Source organism: Sinocyclocheilus rhinocerous, unplaced genomic scaffold (assembly GCF_001515625.1).
Source record: "Sinocyclocheilus rhinocerous isolate Xijiao unplaced genomic scaffold, SAMN03320098_v1.1 scaffold662, whole genome shotgun sequence".
NCBI lineage: Eukaryota > Metazoa > Chordata > Actinopteri > Cypriniformes > Cyprinidae > Sinocyclocheilus > Sinocyclocheilus rhinocerous.
The window spans coordinates 3,840,316-3,859,906 of record NW_015639782.1 but is presented as its reverse complement, the minus strand read 5'-3'; the positions used below and the strand labels follow the sequence as shown (position 1 = coordinate 3,859,906).

Sequence of the window (19,591 nt, the reverse complement as noted above, 5' to 3'; positions counted from 1 at the left end):
TCATCATTGTGAAGCGCTCCTGCTCAAGACCAAGATGACAGAAAGCGCATCCTGTTTGTTTTCCTTAATTATTTTACAAAAGCACAGGTTTTTGTTGATATTGTTTGTGAGTGCACACAAATAAAAGTAGACCCTTTACAATTCCGAATAATGTTACTCTTACCTTTATGAGCAAAAATGACGGCGTATGTTAAATTTCCACTCTTAAGAAAAAAATGCAAGTGATCGCACTGGCGCCTCCATGTCCTGCAAAGCGCTCTTCAGCTTCCACTCTCCACACAAACGACTGTTAATGCGTCTAACAGCACACATTTATCTAGGTTACATTTTTTTATTAATATTGTGAATTGCATGAAGTGTTTTATGTCTATAGATTTTATTTTAGGCAAGTCATGTTGATTTGAGAAGGCTAAATTGATCAAATACGCTCAACTCAGTCCGCCGCTGGCCGCTTGGTCGTTACTGATTTTAACAAACATAAAATGTTCCAAACATATTTCTAAATTAACTTAATAAAGAAACGAAATATAACCACTTTGCCATTAAAAACCAAAACTGGACTAGCCTATTTGCTGCAACAGCAGCTGTGTAAAGGGGAAGAAAGAGAGAGAGAGAGAAAAAAGACACGGGCTCGGGTCAGACTCAGGCCGAGAATATTCTGATAAGCTGTCGGAAGGGCCGGGCCCGTGCAGGGCTCTATTCATTCCCTCGTTTCAATTAAAGGTTCCCCCCTCAGCTCGGCGGTCCGACAATACGCCCGGGCCCATATGCACCTGCATACCCTGCATACAAGATGCTACGCCCCTGAATGGTATAATAGGATAGTCATTTATTTAACCCTCAAATTGTGTTCTGGCCATTTTGACACAGAGTGGACTTTCTTTTTGCTATAATGTTATCCCATTGGACTAAAAGTTACTTAATTTGCTCACACAGGGTATAACAACTTCCCTTCCCTTCCCAACTTATAAAAATCTTTTTTGATATTTTTTGTTCTTTTTGGGATTTTTTTTTTGACCTTATTACAGTTCTTCTGGTGTTCCTGGTCAACTTTTTTTCAATTACTACATTTTGTATTTCTTTTTGGAACTGATTGATCATAGGCTTTGAAGAGCTCTATTAACACTATTAACTTTCCACATTCCACCATCCAACCACATTCTATATGAGATAAATCAGACATATATGCATAAAATAAGCACAATATTACAACGTACAATTGAACGGCCGCAAATGCACAAGCGAACTTAACTGTGATAGTCATTAAAGTGTACCTCCATTGTGGATGCGCTCTTCCCGTAACAACGCACTAAAACACGGCCACACAAAGATTCCATAACATAATTTTGCAGTAATGTTGTCATTATAATTTTATGTAGCCTTTATGACGGGCTTGCCCTGCACAGGTTGCACTTAACTTATCATATTTCAAGCAATTCAAAACCATCATGGCGAACAGTGCATATCTGAGGTGTTTCTGAAGGACATAATGCATCATTTATCGGCCGATACTGATAGGTGGCCAATATATTGTACATCTCTAACGCAAAATTAGGTAAAGAATTTTCAGCACAGCACATGGGTTAAAAACATAGGTCCTTAGTAGTTTCAGTGTAGTTCGCTACTTTTTGTGAGCTGCTTATATTGAACTACTGTTTCAAAAGATTTAACTGTAGCTTGCGATTTTAAAATATGAGGAGCTTGTAACTTGACAGTTTCAAAGCAACTTCCCCAATGAGAACCCACTTTGTGTTTCTGCTGTCTCTTATTTGTTTGCTTCATACTGCTTAATAGTGTTTGTTTCCATGTCATGGTTTTTGTATTACAGTTCATGTTTTTTTGTATTTTTAAAGCAGAAATGTTAATACTGTCTGTCTCTGGATGTTATTTGAGTTGAAAAGGCCTTGAGAGTTTTTTCCATTAAGCTTCAAATGTCATGTGCTCCATAGTTTTCTCTTTAATTGCAGGGTTTCAATCCAGTTGGGCCATTTGAAGCAACATGCCATTGTTTTGTGGTTGTCTGAAATGCGGCTGCCTGGCACAGCGTCTATCTTATACACACACACACAGACATTCACAGCAGGGCTATAATTTCCCTGCACATGTGGTTACACTGCCAAAGACTCCAGATTTCTGTAGAAATCCCGGTTCTGTTGAAGCTGCTGGCCCACAGTGAAGGTTTCGCACCAGTCCTAGTGCCCACTGGCAAAATAATATTCTAATAAGTCTCTTGGCCTTTTTTTTATTTTACTCTGGCTATATTCACAGATTCCTTTATAGAGTTAGGTTGTCATTCCATTTTTGGAATGACGTACAGCTTACCAGAAATATTCTTTTTATGACCTAAATAAAATAAACCTAATCACAGTATATGCGTCACGCCCCTGGACTCATTCTGTGTGTTTTTCCCTCTCCACGTGCTCGATGACCCAGTTTTCCCTTGTTAATTGTTTATTGAGTTCCAGGTGTGTGTTGTCAATTACCCAATGTATTTAAGGTCCTGTCTGTGCTTTCTGAGTTTGTCCGCTTTTGAATGTCGTCTTCCCCGCTACGTGTGTTTTCCTGGTTCCTTGGATGTTCATTAAAATCTCTTTGTTTGAAGTATTCTCCTCGTTCCTCGCTCCTTGATCCTCACAGTAGCGGTAACGTGACAGAATACCGGACCAAAACAGTAACCTCCATGTCTTCCCTCCGTTTTTGTTTCCGCGTTTTACCCAGTGTTTTTTGTTTCCGTAGTGTTCCCTCATAGATCTTCCCGCCCGCCCTGAATACCACCTCCCCCTCCTGCTGGAGCAGGGGGAAAGATCGCTCGAGGGCCACACCAGACTGTTCCTGGTCCTCGCCAATCTCTGCAGCTACCCGGGCGACACGCTCTGTGCGTTCTATGATGCCAGTCTAAACCCGGCATACAGAGCACGTCGTCCGAGGAAGGCCCTCGAGCGAATTTCGCCACATTTGTGGAGTGGACACTCCAGACCCAGTGCCCAGCCTACCATCTCCCCGCTGCGCGGAGCGCATGCCCGAGCCCACCGCTGACAAAGAGCCCGAGCTCGCCGTGGCCGACGAGCCATTGCCAAATGGAGCGACAGAGCAACGGATCACCGCGGAGCCGGAGCTGCAAGTGACGTCAGTCAAGGTGCTAGAGCCGGCAACAGAGCCCGCCATGAGGGAGAATGCCGCGGACAGAGAGAGCGCGGAGTGGAGCTCCTCCCACTGCACTGCAGTTGAGAGAGTGAGCTGATCATACAGCTGGGACTGCTGGACTTCGAGGGGGACCTTATAGACTGGGAATCAGAGCTGGAAGCCAACTTGCCCCCTCTCCTCTCTCCTTCGTCCCCGCTGGTCCCGTCCAGCCCTGAGAGGGCTCCAGTCCCCGAGTCTAGTCCAGAGAGGGCCCCAGTCCCCGAGTTTAGCCCAGAGAGGGCTCCAGTCCCGGAGTTTAGCCCTGAGAAAGTTCCTGTTCCCATGTCTAGCCCAGAGAAAGTTCCTCCGCGGCCTTTTGGATCCACGCCTCTGCGTCAGTCGCCGGCGCCATTCCAAATCCTTCCTGTCGCCTCCCTGGCTCCTCCCTCTATCGTCACCTCCCTGGACTCTGTCTGCCAGCCCCCTCTCGGGTGTCCATCCTCCTCCCGAGCCTCCTCCCTAATTCCCACCTGTGCACCCCCTCTGTTGTTCTACGGCACGAGGACGCGCCTTCCGGGAGGGGGGGTGATATGTCACGCCCCTGGACTCATTCTGTTTGTTTTTCCCTCTCCACGTGCTCCTTGACCCAACTAACAAAAAGTGCAAAGTAACAAGTAGAAAAATAGAAAAATGCACAAAGAACGTGTATTGTCACGGTTGCCTTCTGTGGCGAAACGAAGAACAAGGAGATGTGGGATAAACTCAAAGTAAATGTCTTTAATCATCCAAGACGGGGTAAAACAAGGCAGGCAGGGATCTGTCTGTCTGTCTATCTACACACACACATATATGTGTGTGTGTGTGTGTGTGAGTCAACCATCTTACAGTTTTTTCCAATTGATATCAAGTGTTTACCTATACTTAAAGTACTTTTTCTAAACTCTTAACACAGCAACACACCTACATCACACAATTAGCCAAAACGTTAATTTTTTGGCCAAAACCACATTTTGTTAAATTAATACAAACTCTACATTTCAAAATGCTGAATACATTTTTCTACATAAAAACATAACTAAATTTCTACATAACTAACTCTATCAAAACACAGCAAACCCGATTCAAAATCGAGTCATTCGGTCAAAACATTAGCACTACTTTTCTATCCAACAGGAAAATATAGTCAATCATAGCACAGTGACTGTCAAAATACTAACAGTTGATGACTTTACAAAAACTGCATTACCTGTCATGTTTCAGTTCTACCTGCATATAGACAATATAAAAAATCCATAGTTTTTTGTAATTTAGTTACCTTCAACTGAAACCCATTTTAAATTTTTAAGTGTTGAATTTCTTGGCAACATACTGTCTAAAACTGAATGAGTCATTACTTTATAGAATGTACAATAGAAAAAAATAGGGTCCCCTATGCAGAAATTCAGTTGGAACCTTGATTGAAATTGCTTTCAATGGTGCCCCTATGGTAGCTGATGCCAGTGATCAACTAAAATAACAACATACATGGCTTTTGGTTACTATGCAGGCTTGTTTCCATCACAGAATAAAAAAGTAAAGACGGTAATTGTGACCTTTTTATCTCACAATTTGGACTTCTATTCTTGGAATTGCGAGTTTAAATCTTGCCATTCAGACTTTATCAGAATAGTGAGATAAATTCACAATTGTGAGAAAAAAAATTGTGAGATAAAAAAAAAACTATGATTTTGGTATGGGGTAAGTTTGTGTGAAAAAAAATTTAAGCATTTTAGAAATGTGTTAATTGACTGAATATTGTGTGAAAACAACATGAATTGTGTTAATGGTATGGTCACAACAGACCGATGTTGTGCTAATTGTGTGTAGAGTTTTGAAAATGCGACTACAGATTGGACAAAGGGATGTTAGCAATTGGAAAAACTGTAATAAAAAAATTTTAATTAAAGGTGTGTTTCTGTTTTCATCAGTATTCACTGAAAAATGCCACACAGGGATTTCTGTGAACATTTTTAAGTAAATTAATTTAACTGAGTCTTTGGAAAATTTGAACTGATTCAAGGAAATTAATTTATGACCAAATCTAACACTGTTTTTGTCACTTAAGTTTAAATCAGACATTATCATGTCTTAATACTGTCATAATCACAAGACAAAGGGAAGGGTAATGTAATGACACTGTCTTTAGGAAAATTAATGGCCATATTGAAAATGCATTGAAATCATTTTAAAATTCACAGTGTTGTTACATTTTATATTACCTGCAAAACCACTGCAAATATATTGTGAATTTTTATTATATTGCCCAGCTCTAGCAGCTATTCATAGTCACAGCAGCAGTTCAATGACATTGTGATAGCATCATTCAGGACAGATGAGTGCTTTGAGAAAGTCTTTTCACTCCTGCATTCTTATGTTTTCTTTCAGTCAGAAGCCAACCGATGAGAGGCGTTATCATAATCAGCGAGCATCAAATTCCATCTCCTAATTTTCTCCTAATGACCTGTTTGAGTTTCTCAGCAGAACCGAACGTCCCTCAAAGTACTTTTTTTCTTTCCTTTCTCCTTAGAACTCAGGACTTAGATGACATGCGAATGACTTAGGAGGATGTTTGACTTTGAATTAATGATTTACGGTACAGTGACGCATTTTGCAAAAGGCAATCATTGCCAATTCCACGAGCCAATAACAGCTGTCATTGCAAAGATGATGGATGCTGAGGGCTGGGAGACTGTGTGTGTGTGTGTGTGTGTGTGATGTAGTGACAGTATGCCATATGAATCCTGCTGAGATCAGGGAGATCCACAGGCATGCTTGCATGTGATCTCCGGCATGCATGCTGAAACAGTCATGCTGCATGCAGCAGTGTCACATCTCACCCGGGGAGTTCAGTTTGTTAAAGAGTTACATATATCTGTCACAATATGCTTTAAGAGTAAGTGGTCTGTAAGTCCTGTGTGTGGTCCTGTAAGATCTAAAGGCACTGCCATATTGCTTTGTGTATGTGTGTTTTTGATGTTTGTTGCTGTGAAACTTTTAGGTCCAGCTGAAACAAAATGCTCAGGAAGCGTTTTTCCTCTTTTGTGCTAATAGAATTATCCTCAGATTACGGTTAAGTATTGCAGGAAGCCAAGCCATCATTCCATGACCATCTTGCTAGATCTATTTTATGTGGGGTGTGATTTTGAGAGGTTTTTGCTTTCATGTTAGTAGACTGAACAATCCCTTTCCTTGTGAAAATAATTGAAATTCACAACTTTGTTTATGTGCGTCATTAATCTCTAATGAATTATGTTTAATTTTACAATTATTATACTGTGTCACTGCAAATTGTCACACTTCCCAGTATCAGGGTTATTTCAATTAATTGTAATTTTTGTTAACATTTTCTGTTTCTGTTTCAAATTTATTTTGTTTTAAGTAACAAAAACTGCTTTATGGTTTTAGTTTTAGTTAACGTTATCATAACATTGCTCAGTATTACCCACAACAAACACTGCCATCTGAAAATGGCTGTTTAAGTGTCACTTGTAATTCCAAGTCTATGATCAGCATACCAAAGACATTTCAAACAGAAACTTGGCGCACCAAAAATAAGGCCCTAATATAGTCTAATTGGGTCTGTAGCTGTTTATTGTTACATCTGCTTGAAAGTAGCTTCAAAAAACTCATCTTGAGTGCAAACCTTATTACTTTGTACTATGTGGTGCTCATATAGGAATCACAAGTTCAATCCTGGCTTGCAACATTCCTTGATCCCATTTGTTTTCCCTCACTGTCATTTCCTGTACTATAAATAAAATGGCAAAATGATCTCATGTTGATTTCTCTTCCTGTCTATCTCTTTCTGCCAGTGTGTGGCTGTGATTTGGCACATTCCGGATTCTTCCAGAAGAGTGGTGAGTACATCTGCACAGCAGACTACCAGCGCCTGTACGGCACAAAGTGTGACAGCTGTGGGGACTTTATCTCAGGGGAGGTGGTCTCTGCTCTGGGCCGCACATATCATCCACAGTGTTTCGTCTGCAGCGTGTGCAGGTGAGCCCTCTATACAGACTACTGAAATGTCATTATGGAAATAGACCCATCAGACAGATTAAACGTGAGGAACGCTGGTGGGATGCTGGTAAATGATGCTCATTTACTAATGTGCTGATGACTGAATCTCATTAATTCACTCCCTGACAGCTATATGCACCCCCACTCATCTATATACTAAGCAATTATAATACAGTTAGTTCTGGTCTTCTAATTTGATCAGCCAAGCGACGTTTCAAGACCGCTGATATTTATATAATTTTCTTTGAAAGAAATTCAGTGTCTGTGATGGGTGAAAATGTTTAGGCTTAAGGAATATCTTCAGTTTAATTGAATTTAATGGATTTGATGGACCACATGTAGAAAGTGGGAAGGCAAACGTGGGAAGGCAAACTCTGACTTCTTGTGCCACATTCTGTCTTATCAGTCCTGACCTTAAAGCAGGGCAAGTAGGGCAGTGTTTTATATATAACCACTTCTTCAGACATACACTGTCAGGGTTGATATCCATCCATATGCCCAAAATTAGCTTCTTTTTTTTTGTTGTTGTTGTTGATAAGTTCATTAAAAAATGTGTTGATCTGCTAATAGTGAGAGAAAATTTACTTGCCATAAAGTCTTACCAGCCGTAAACTGTATTTTGCATATATCAATAGTGATAGATAGATAGATAGATGGATAGATGGATGGATGGATGAATAAATAAGAAATACTGCAAAACAGTTTATGGGCTGCAAGTTTTATGGATAAACATTTATGGCCAAAATGTAAATTTTATAAAGTATAACAATTATATTTTTTTTACATAATACAAAATAGCTTTCACTGTGTACTAGAAATATGAAGATGCATTATCATTTTGTCCTTCATATTTTTGTTAGTGAAATATTCCACATGATCCATTTCTACTGATTTTTTATCTTTAGCAGATCATTTGTACAGTATGTCTTTAATTTGATTTACTCATGTTGTTTAGTTCAGATATTAAAACAGCAGGGTCAAACTATAGTTCTTGTGATTTAATGCATACATTATGTTTCATTTAATAACTTTAATGTACTTGTCAAAGCCAATTTTTATTTGAATTTGCTGCTTGGTGGGTGTTTATTTTGGACCCTCCGTGTAGGCTTCTTCTCTTCGCTTCTCTTGACTAAATTGCCCTAAAGAGTATAATACCACAAGTGGAGTAGGAGCGATCAATGTAGAACGAAGCAGGATATTGTAACATGAGTCAAGGCGGAAGAAAGCTGAGGTTTGGAGCTCAAAATATGCAATAATGCCCAGAAAGTAAGCAGCAAAGGTAAGAAAAGTGTAAATGGAGAAGCTGCTGAAGCTAGAGGTGAATATTTGCCTCACAGACTGAAAGGAGCAAATGAAGAGTAGTTAAAGGCAGTGGTGGAAAACACCATCTCTTGTCTTTTATGTGTGGCCTATTCTCAGACTGACAAGCAAGAAAATGAGAGGTACTGTAAGACATCCCTGCAGGGACACATTATCTGTCTGGCCAACACTGAAACACTGTTATTTGGATCCCCTTTCTTTTTGTAGTAAAAAAATGGGTTTAATAGAACTGGATATTTTCTGCATTTACTGCTTTAGTATTCACATTGGCAGGCTTCTTTTTTTTTTTTTACATTACCTCTGCTCTCTCTCTCTCTTCTCTCTTAAATGCTTTTCCTCTCTCTTTTCTATTCTTTGTTTAGCTTGTGTGGACACTTTGCTGAACTGTAGTGCTGTGAGTTTAGCTGCTAAGGTCTCTGTTATATCCCATTTGTAATTGCAATGTGTTTGCTTTGCTCTGATCTGCAGGAAATTAGTTCCACTGAATAACTCGACCCTCCTCCTTTAGTTCATTAGTACCCCGAAAGAGAGTTAGCACTTGATGAATTTATGTGGGTAGGAAAAGGCATTTTCATAGAGGACTGGGATTGCTTTGTTGGACTGCATTGCCAATTGGGCTACTAAATGGCCCAATGGGATGCTCTTGGCAGGAGTAACCTAAACATTTATCGGCCCGACCAAGAAGTAAACAGTCGACAGGAGAGCTAGATTATGTTACATTTAATTTTTAGACCATCTGTGTGGAAACCAAGCTCTAGATTTAGTGGGCTATCATCCCAGTAGCACTGTCAATGATTATTCAGAAGTCACATTAAAAATCTTCGATGATGGTACAACTCATATTTCTGTACAGCATTCTGGACCTTTAATTGATATTTTGAGGAACTGTTGCAGTTCACTGAGATGGTGCAATGTTTCAGGGAGATGAAGATGATAAAATATTTAAAAAGGTTATTTATTTAATTAAATTCCAACAATAAAGAAGATATAAATAATCTAAGTGTGTGAGACAGAGTGCTACACACAAACAATACCAGACAAATGAAAGGTGAACAAAGAGGAACTTAAATACACAGTGATAATGCACTAAAGGGTGAACAGGTGTGCTGTTTAATTAGTGTCCATGGTAACTGATGGCTGGCGGGAAAACTAGAACAAAGGAAATAGGAAAGTGATGAGAAACAAATTAAAAGAACAATGAAACCATGATAATGAAACTAAAAGAACATAACTGAGAGGTAGCTCCTTCTGAGTGCTTCATTTATTTAGTCTGGAAAAAAACACAAGATGCAGTTCCTTTGTATTACAATACATTTAATTGGCAAAATGTAAAAAAAATAAGTTGTATAAATAAAGTTGTATGTATTAAATATGTGTAAATATGTATATATAGTATGTATATATTTATTAAATTAAGTGATATATTTGTAGTACATTACCAGTCAAAAATGTGTGTGTATGTGTGTGTGTGTGTGTGTGTGTGTGTACATATTCAATTCAATATATGTTGTCTGAAAAAATTATATTATCTTTCACAATGTTCTTCCTTACTTAAATGTCTTATTTATTTATTTTTTATAGTTTTTATAGTTTTGTTTTCTTGTTATCATTACAAAATCAATATTAAGACATTATTTTTGTGCAATTTTTAAGAATTAAAAAAAAAATCTTGAAGTAGAGGGCACATGCTAATTTTGATGTCCTAAAAGAGTTGCAAGATTGTGTTTGTGGACAGAATAAATGCAGCAAAACATGAAAACTGTACATTTTTAAAGAGCAGGAAAAGCTGACAATGCTGTGTGTGTCTGGAGGGAGTGTGATGTGGCGGTAATGCCAAGGTCACGTAAAGACTGCATGGAAAGACACGCACAGAGCCTCATGAGGGAACCCACACAGTTTTCACATATAAATATAGAATAAAGTAGGTTGTGTGAAAGAGGAGGAATAAAACACAGAGAGAAAGAGAGAATAAAGGATATGAGAAAGTAAGATTAGATCCAGAGATACTGCTCTCATTGGCACCGGCTATACTGAAACACTGCAGAAACTAAAGGAATTATTCCACCCATGTGTCTGACAAGGGCTCTGTAAGTGCTTCTGTTGTCTGCCCACTTACCCTGTCATCCTTCACTCTCGATTTCAAAAACATCTTTGTGTGTGGTCTCAATTGTGGAGGAGTTTGTCATGCCATACTTCACATAGCCCAGTGAGTAGTGTGGTGTGTGTGTGTGTTTATGTGCGAAAGTGTGACATTTCTTATAAATGTTCTTTCTAAGTTAAAACTGATCAATATTAACAGTGACAGAAGTCATGCATGATCTGTTTTTAAAGGACCTGTTCAGTAATCATGTAAAGTGGCAGAGCCGGTGCTCCTCTAAGGTCATGGTACAATGTAAATGGATTGTTTTATAATTGCTGCATTAGTAGAGGAATAGACTACTGTAATAGGATTTGTATCGTGGTGTAGAAGCTTCCAGTCATGCTGATTACTGAGCAGATAAAGCAGTGCTGTGGACACAAAGGATTACGCAAGCTGTCATGAGACATGTGGACATGTGTGCTGAACAGACACATGCATTTATCTACATAAAACATCATCTACTCACCATATACAGGAGGTGATCTTGTGTATACGGTGGAACATGGCGTCATTCGTGGTTTGCAGAGGCCTTTGGTACAAGATTTGACAATAATGGTGAGGAAGAGCCTAAAGACCAGCTTACAATGAATTTCTATGCTGGTCCAGGTTGGATTATCCTGGACTATCTGGTGGCTGAGCAAAGCTATGTTGTTCACCAGCAAAACTAATATGGTCAGAGATCCCACCTTGTCCACATTGCCCCTTATTATCCTCCATCACTCAAAAATGTCAAGTCATTATGTGATGTGAGACACTTGGTTCCATTATTTCAGTGGTGTCTGTGCCTTCAGTGTGTCTGAAGGGAAGACAGTGTGCTTAGGTATTGCTGGGCCGTCATCGTTACTGGTCTCCGTTTAATGCTTGTGGGTAATGTGGCCTTCCTCAACTCTATTTGGGGATAAATGTTACTTGAACTCTGTCGGGCCTCCTCTCATCTGCTGTTCTGCCTTCAGTTATTAGTAAATCCTTATATGGTTGGCTTCCATTACCATACTTGTCAATGAACATACAGATTTTTACTCTAGACATTTACACTACAGTACAAACATTTGGGGTCAGTAAGATTTTTTTAAATGTTTAGCAAAGAAATATTTTATGCTCACCTGCATTAATTTGATCAAAATACAGTGAAAACAGTAATATTACATTTTAAAATAACGAAACCTAAGTCTTGCCATTTCTGTTGTCCTTTTAGATATTTAGTTGAGTGTGTGTAGGTCAGGATTGCCTTCATTGTGAGGACCTGCCAACACTTTTCTCTACTATGTAATTTAGTCTTCCTTGTAAGCATTCTGAATTTATTTGAGTGGATCATTTTTTATTTGGACTGTACTAATTTTAGGCTTTGGTTTACTTATGTGTGTGTACTAAGTTTAATAGCATGTTGTCTATCTGTCTGTCGTTCCCTCTCTAGGAAACCTTTTCCAATTGGGGACAGAGTGACGTTCAGTGGTAAAGAATGTGTCTGTCAGCACTGTTCCCTCAAGCTGGTTAATTCCAATGAGCCAATCAAAATCCATGGGCCCAGCCGTAAGTCCCATCCTTCAATTTAAACATTTTCCTATTCATTTGCATGACATGAGGTCCACATGTTTGTGTGTTCGTGTAGATTAGGACCAGCCAACAGTCCTAACAAAGAAAAAAAGGCTAGATAAATAAGTATAGTAAACCGTATATAAGTATTTTGCCAAATCTGCCACTCAAAAGTTGAGTGTGTGGGTGTGTGTGTGTGTGTGTGTGTGTGTGTGTGTGTGTGTGTGTTTGTGTTTGGAAATTCACATTCATAATTCTCCATCTCTTGGGTGTTTTTAGTAGTCTTCCTTATATATATATATATATATTTTTTTTTTCTGACTGCCTGGGAGCTAAAACCCTCCATATGGCTGTATTGACCTGCATGTCTCTGAGGGGAGAGAACAGACCCCTGTTCAGGGGCGGACTTAACCAATAAGCGAGGTAAGCGGCCGCTTAGGGCCCCGGGGAATCAGGGGGCCCCATCTGATAGGCCTATTGGCGAAACATATTTGCAGCATTGAGCAATGTAGCCAATCACAGACATATCGTTTAATTTCTTGAACGTAATGACCCGAAGTGTTTAAGTTAGAATCCACTCACCGCTCAAAATGCCAAGTTTTTGTCAAGTGCTGAGTTCTGCAAGCTCGGGAATCCTCTCATTATAACAAAGTGTAGCTACGATGTAAATAAGAGATTAATTGTGCCATGTAGAGAGCTTATTAACGGAATGCGTGAGATCGCAATGAACTGAAGTGACAGCTTTTAGTGATTATATGAGGGAGCGCTCTTTTCGCACATTCTAGGCTGTATAATACTGTCTGACTGTCTCAGAACAGGGATATTCACCTCAGTAAAGAAATTATTGTATTTCAAGTCATAATTTTATTTTTCTTGATGTTTCAAAATGACTCGCTGGCTTGTGGGCTTTTCGTATAAATCCACGAATGCAATGACTGGATATTTTCGCTTAATAATAGGCTAACTTAGATTACATTTTCGATTTGTTTCTCAGCAAACCCTACCGTATGCCTTCAGAATTGATGAGTTGCATGGGATAATTTTATGTTAGTAAAACATTTGACTAATTACTGGTTGTGAAGGGATAAATAAACTATAAACTATGAGAGCGAGCAAGCAAAATAAGGGTTAGGAGTAAAAGAGCACATAGTTATTCTGTTGGGGCCCCATACCTGGAATTTGCTTAGGGCCCCCAAATCACTAAGTCCGCCCCTGCCCCTGTTCAACAGATTAGAAAATGTGTAGCGTCTGGGTAAACAGAGGCAAAATGCTGTGAAGTTTTTATAAAGGCCAGAGATGAAGAGCGTCTGAGCTCTGTGTCTGTTTACTCTTTGGTTGAACAAATGTAGAGAGTCTGAAAATATATGAACTTGTCATTTTTCTGTGCATTCTTTCCCATTATGTATATATATAGTAGGGCTGTCGGTTGATTCACATTTTTTTATCTAATTAGTTACATTATGTGGCAATTAATTCATCTAATTTTCTAAATAATAAACTAAAACTGCCAGTAGGTGGCAGTAAATATCGGTAAAAAAAATGTATTGAGTCATTCATTCATTCGATTAGTACGAACTGCTGATTCATCCAGGAATTATGTAAATAGCTGTCTTTATGATTCGGCCTTTTAATAATTGGTTCAGCCGATTCGTTCAAAACATGGATTCATTCAGAAACTAATCACCGCTGTGTGTTGCAGTCGTGTTGCACGGAGTCGCACAGTAGTTCTGCTGTGGCTTTAAAGCCTAGGTAATATTTTTGTTGGTAAAATTGAGCAAAAAAAGACAACATTGTGTCATTGAGGAAAGAAATTGTTGGAATATAAGAGTGCATACTTTAACATCTGTCTCTGTGTAAAGATTTACCTTATTGATCGTGAAGGTGAACTGAAGAAAGCCGAGCTCTGTGTCACGGTGCAAATACTGTAAATATATCTGAACTTCTTCCAAATTAAAACAAATGATGCACTGACCTTTCTGTGCTCAAAATCCTGTTACGGTCATACATCATATGCTGGCCTACCCAGCCTATACAGCTCAACAGTGTATTTCTGCTAACCTAACCTCAATACCGATTTATTGATTTGTATTCCATGTGTTTTTTTTATAAACCTGTCAAGGCCGACTGGACACAGGAAAGACTTTTTAACCTTAAGTCCATTATATAACCTCTCTTCCCTTCCTCATGGCTCTTTTTAGACTGTGCAGGTTGTAAGGAGGAGATCAAACAGGGTCAATCTCTGCTGGCATTAGAGAAACAGTGGCACGTCAGCTGCTTCAGGTGTCAGACCTGCGGCCTGGTCCTGACGGGAGAGTACATCAGCAAGTGAGTGACCCTCCTACTGTTGACCTGCTGGCTCTCTTTCAACCACACATTGTGTTGCACAAAGCAGCCTGTTTCTTGAGTTTGGAACCAGATTAACTCTGTTCATTTAATAAATATTTAATCACAGTTTCACTAATATTTTACACATTTGCTTCCAGTAATAGGCCTTTGTATCATTGGTATATGTGGATATAAAATATGTGGATAAATATACAATTCAATTTAGATTCAGAAATTTGTGTGGACACTTTCTCACTGTATATACATTACCATTCAAAAGTCATGTGACTCGAGTAATGGTGTTAAAAATAAATATAAATTTTTTTTATTTTAAATTGTAATAATATTTCACAATATTACTGTATTTTTGATCAAATAAATGCAGATTTGTGAGCATAAGAGATTCTTTCAAAGACATTAAAAGTCTTACGGACCCCAAACTTTTGAATGGTAATGTGTATGTACAGTATATATACTTGATTTACTGATAAGAAGGTGCTCCTGTTGGGGACTTTCGTGAGAATAATAATAATAATAGAGTCACGAAGGTCATAGTTTTTTGGTTTCGCAAAACCTAAGCACATGTATTTTATTTTTGGTAACAGTATAAGAATGTGGTCATTCATGTGAGTCTTAATTTGCATGCAGAGACGGCATTCCTTACTGTGAGTCAGACTACCACACCCAGTTTGGGATAAAGTGTGAAACATGTGACAGATACATCAGTGGACGTGTGCTGGAGGTGAGTCTACATCCCGTCACAGGACCAACAATGAATCCCCCCCCAACCTAGACACAGAGAAAAGGTAGATCTGCCTATGATAACTGCCTATGATGCCTATGATTACAGTGCAATTTAAGAAATAAATACTTTTTATTATCAAGGATGCAGTAAATTGATCAAAATGATAGACATTTGTAATGCAGTTTTTGCTGTTCTTTTGAACTTTCTATTCATCATAGAGTGCTGAAAAAATCTATCAGGGTTTTTACAAAAATATTAAGCAGCACAACTGTTTTTAACATTGATAATAATAAGAGACTTTGAAAAACATACAAAAAAAACCCAAAACAAATTGACCCCAAACTTTTAAATGGTAGTGTAGTGTTATTTGTTAGAAATATAATGTAAGTTTTATTCTTGTCCACAGACCACCTGTAATACCTTTGTGGACTCCATGTAGAGAACATTGAACCTGAGCAATTGACTCATTACTTAAACACATATACTGTAGTAGTTCTTTGCGATGAGTGACTCGTCTTTGATTGCTATTGACACTGAATTACCTGAACTCTACTGAATAGACAGTGATTACGTTGAGTTATACCTGAAAAGAACATGAATTGATCCATCAAGCAGGCAGGTGTACTCACACACAAACAGAGTTCCTGTCGCTCTGTTTGCTCTTATCCCAGGTGTGGCTGGTGTGAAGTGCTCCGTATTCCAGCGAGAGCTCAAGTCAGGTTATTTATAGCTAGTGGGACACAGGCTGATTTATCTCTATCTGCCTGTTTGATGTGCACTCATTCCCCTTAGAAGACACCTAGTGTTACCACATGCCTCTGAGCATTTAGAAGCTGCCAGCTCACTGATTCCTGGAGCAATGACAGCATACACTATGTCTCTAGCTCATAAACTGGCCTTCTTTCGCCACCTGCTCTGTGCCTCCTCTCCACTATGCCCCTTTCTTCTCTGGGCTTCCTAATGAGACAACATTTGGTGTATTTGCAGTGTTTGTCTATAATCAGGTGACTCTACAATTAGATCCTTTAAAATACATTTAAAATCATTTAGTGATACCAACTCTTTTAAGCATAACTTATCTTGTAGTTGATTCCAATCAAATGGAGCAGCATAACTAAATACCCGTTGACCCAATTACTATTACATACATAATAGGCAGTTATTTTGTTGATCTTTATTCTTCTAATGTAGATAGTTCCAAACAAAGTCACAAAAGAATCCGTGGTTGTGTCTCTGAGCAGCTCAGACCATTTAGTGTTTTTGAAGAGAATTTGAGTGAATGATTCAAATGACTTACTGAAGAGAGTCACTTGTTTTGTTCCTGAATGAATAAGTGTTTTGAACAAATTGTTTGAGTGACTGATTCAATGACTCGTTCATAAAAACAGTCACATGATTCATTGTTAAATGAATCAGTTGTGTGAATGATTCAACCGACTCTTTCATGAAGACAGTCACGTTTCACTCCTTAATGAATCAGTTTTGTACTATAATTCAGTTTAGTAAGTGATTAAATGGTTGAGTGACGCTTTCAGAAAGTCATGTTTTTTTCCTGAATGAATGAATGTTTTTAACGAATCATTTGATTGACTGATTCAGTGACTCATTCATGAAGACGGTCACATGTCTTGTTTATCAGTGAATCAGTGTTTTGTACAAGTAGTTTTAGTGGCTCATTCAGTGATTCATTCATAAAGACAGTCACATATTTTGTTGCTGAATCATTTCCAGTTAATTAGTTTTGAACCGAGCCAAGTGATTAAATGATTCAATGTCTCGTTTACAATGACAGTCACATGTGATGTTCGGTTTTAAATCAATCAGTTCAGTGAATGATTAAATAATTCAATGATTCATTCATAAACACATTGTGTGTAGTACCTGAATAAATTCGTATTTTTGAATGAATCAGCTGAGTGAATGATTCCAATGACTCACTTATAAAGACAGTCACTAGTCGCCACCTACTGGTGTAACAACGTAAATACAAACTGTGAAAAGTGTCAGTACTGTTGGACTGTTACAGCAGCACTGCTGGTATGCTGCTTGACTAGCTTGAAGGACCAGTATTAACTGTTGTATAATTCTAATTATAATAAATGAATGCCTTTTTACACCGTACACTTAGGGGACATTTCTGTTTTATCTAATTTGTCCCATTTCCTCAACTAGAACTCTAAACAACCAGTGTAAATATTTTAAAAATTGTTAATTCTCTGCAGTTCTATCAACAAGCTCATATTTTTTTAACTGGCCCAGGGGAACAATTCTCTCAATTACTGATTCTTGGCACTGAAGGATCTACGTAAGCTTTAAATGTGTGTACGGTGAGCAAGAGAGTCATTAAACGTCTGTAGAGCTGAAATGAGTCTTGAGCAGTATTAAAACAGCAATAAAGGAGGAGTGCTTTGTTTCTTAATATGGAGGACACTGTTGAGACAAGTATATGTTTACTGTGTTTATTGTGCTCATGATAATGGGTTTAACAGGTGGAGCATTTATGTGCTGTACATGTTTTAAAATCTTTTAGAGTATCCTGCAATATTTTCTTATTCCTCTGTTTGTCCCTGTCTTTCTCTGTCCAGGCTGGAGGGAAGCACTACCACCCCACTTGTGCTCGCTGTGCCAGGTGTCAGATGACGTTTATAGAAGGAGAGGAGATGTATCTCACAGGTGAGGAGAGGTTACAGAGGCCAACAGCCGGCACTTTCCATGAATAGGGTGCAAAGTAGGGCCTGAAACTCTTCCAAATAAGGAAGTGATTTTTTTTTTTCTTTTTCAACAAATGGTCAGTGAAAGTTGCTTAACTTTCAGAAAATGGTGATTGTCAACCTCAAGTGGTCGAACTACAAATTATATGAGCTGTTTTATTTTCTATTCATTTTCTATGAGCTTTGTCTAACTATAGTTTTAAACACCTAATTTATTTATTTTTCTAACAATGAACATTAAACATAGATAAATATATAATATAATATAAAAATATATAATATATTTAAAATTAAATAAAATTTTAAGATTTCTAAAATTAACAAATAAACTTTATGGAATGAGATAACATCAAAACTGAATGAGATAATATACCTGGTTTACTGCAATTTAGAAAGTGTCCAAATAATAATACTTCTTGAGTGTCTCTATTTAAAAGTTATATTATTTAGGGGGGGATACATAATGTGTATACATTAACATGAGAAATCTCAAATGTCTCAGGTGCCTATGGGATTTGCATTGATGAGCAAAGATCTTATGTCCCAGACAACTGAACACAGAAATAAAAAAACAGGCACTCATTGACATACAGAGAAGTAAGAGTATACAGCTACTGTATGACATTAAAGTGACTTTAGGAGATTTTTAAACTTTTCATTGCACACTTTGGCAATTCTTGTGAGAAACCTTGTGAAAGATGTTTTCTGAAACGTATGAGAGATTAAAAGGATTTTTTTTTTAATTACTCAAAGTAAGATACTCAAACAAAAATATCAAATTGCATTTCATTAAATCATGTTTTTGTTTAGAAAAAATAACTGAGATATTCATTCACAAGTTCATCCTTGTGACAGAGCAGATGAGCACTTTGCTTATAAAAGAGCTCTTTATAGAATATTCCATGACAATCTTTCAATATTAGCTTCATTTCCAGACCATCATGAACAATATGCAAGATTCACGTGGGAGATAAAGGCTGTAGTGAGACTTTTATGAAGAAACTGATGTTGTTCCACAAAGAGTCACAGAGGCTCATCTTGATCCGTCTCAATGCCCCATTCAGTGGATTTCCTCTGTAGAATTGTGTGATCGCTCATATGACTTCCAGTGCCAGCGGCTGGCGGACATTAGAATGCACCGCAGGTCTTTCTCTGTGTTTGTCTGTTCTGTTTCACATTCAGCGCGGAGATGTGTAAGTGTGTTACAGGCTAGCGAACACGTCTCGAGGTAAATGCATTTAAAAGTCAGCAGAGCCGGCCGTCAGCACATTACTATCATGCAAAAAGAGAGAGGTACGTAGGGAACAAGAAAGGGAGAGAATGAGCCAAGGCAGAGACAGAGCATCGGATTAAAATACCCATTCATCTGAAATTGAAATACCAGAGTTGAATGAATGCACTCTGGCCTTTCTTCTCATAGAGTCATTACATTAAATGTATTTGCCTTAGCTTGAGTTATCCATCTGCTTCCAAATCTCAAACTCACCATTGAGGTCAGGAGGAATGTGACAGGCAGACAGGTCTAAGATGGCAAATTTAATACAATTTGCAATAAAAATCTCATAGTGCAAGTCCATCAGGGACATTTTCTTCAAAAAAGGACATGGAGCCAGTTCCTACTACAAAAAAAAAAAAAAT

The 19,591-nt window shown here is 38.2% G+C and overlaps 1 protein-coding gene across 1 annotated transcript in view; it reads left to right on the top strand.

Annotated features, from left to right (window-relative positions):
• Positions 1–6,937: 6,937 nt before the first annotated feature.
• LOC107752069 (actin-binding LIM protein 3-like) overlaps positions 6,938–19,591 on the top strand; it is a 36,541-nt gene continuing 23,887 nt past the window's right edge. The window contains exons 1-5 of the mRNA XM_016567921.1: positions 6,938–7,158; positions 12,054–12,169; positions 14,371–14,497; positions 15,146–15,239; positions 17,828–17,915. Coding sequence (XP_016423407.1) covers positions 6,938–7,158; positions 12,054–12,169; positions 14,371–14,497; positions 15,146–15,239; positions 17,828–17,915 — 646 coding nt within the window. The remainder of the gene's footprint in view (positions 7,159–12,053; positions 12,170–14,370; positions 14,498–15,145; positions 15,240–17,827; positions 17,916–19,591) is intronic.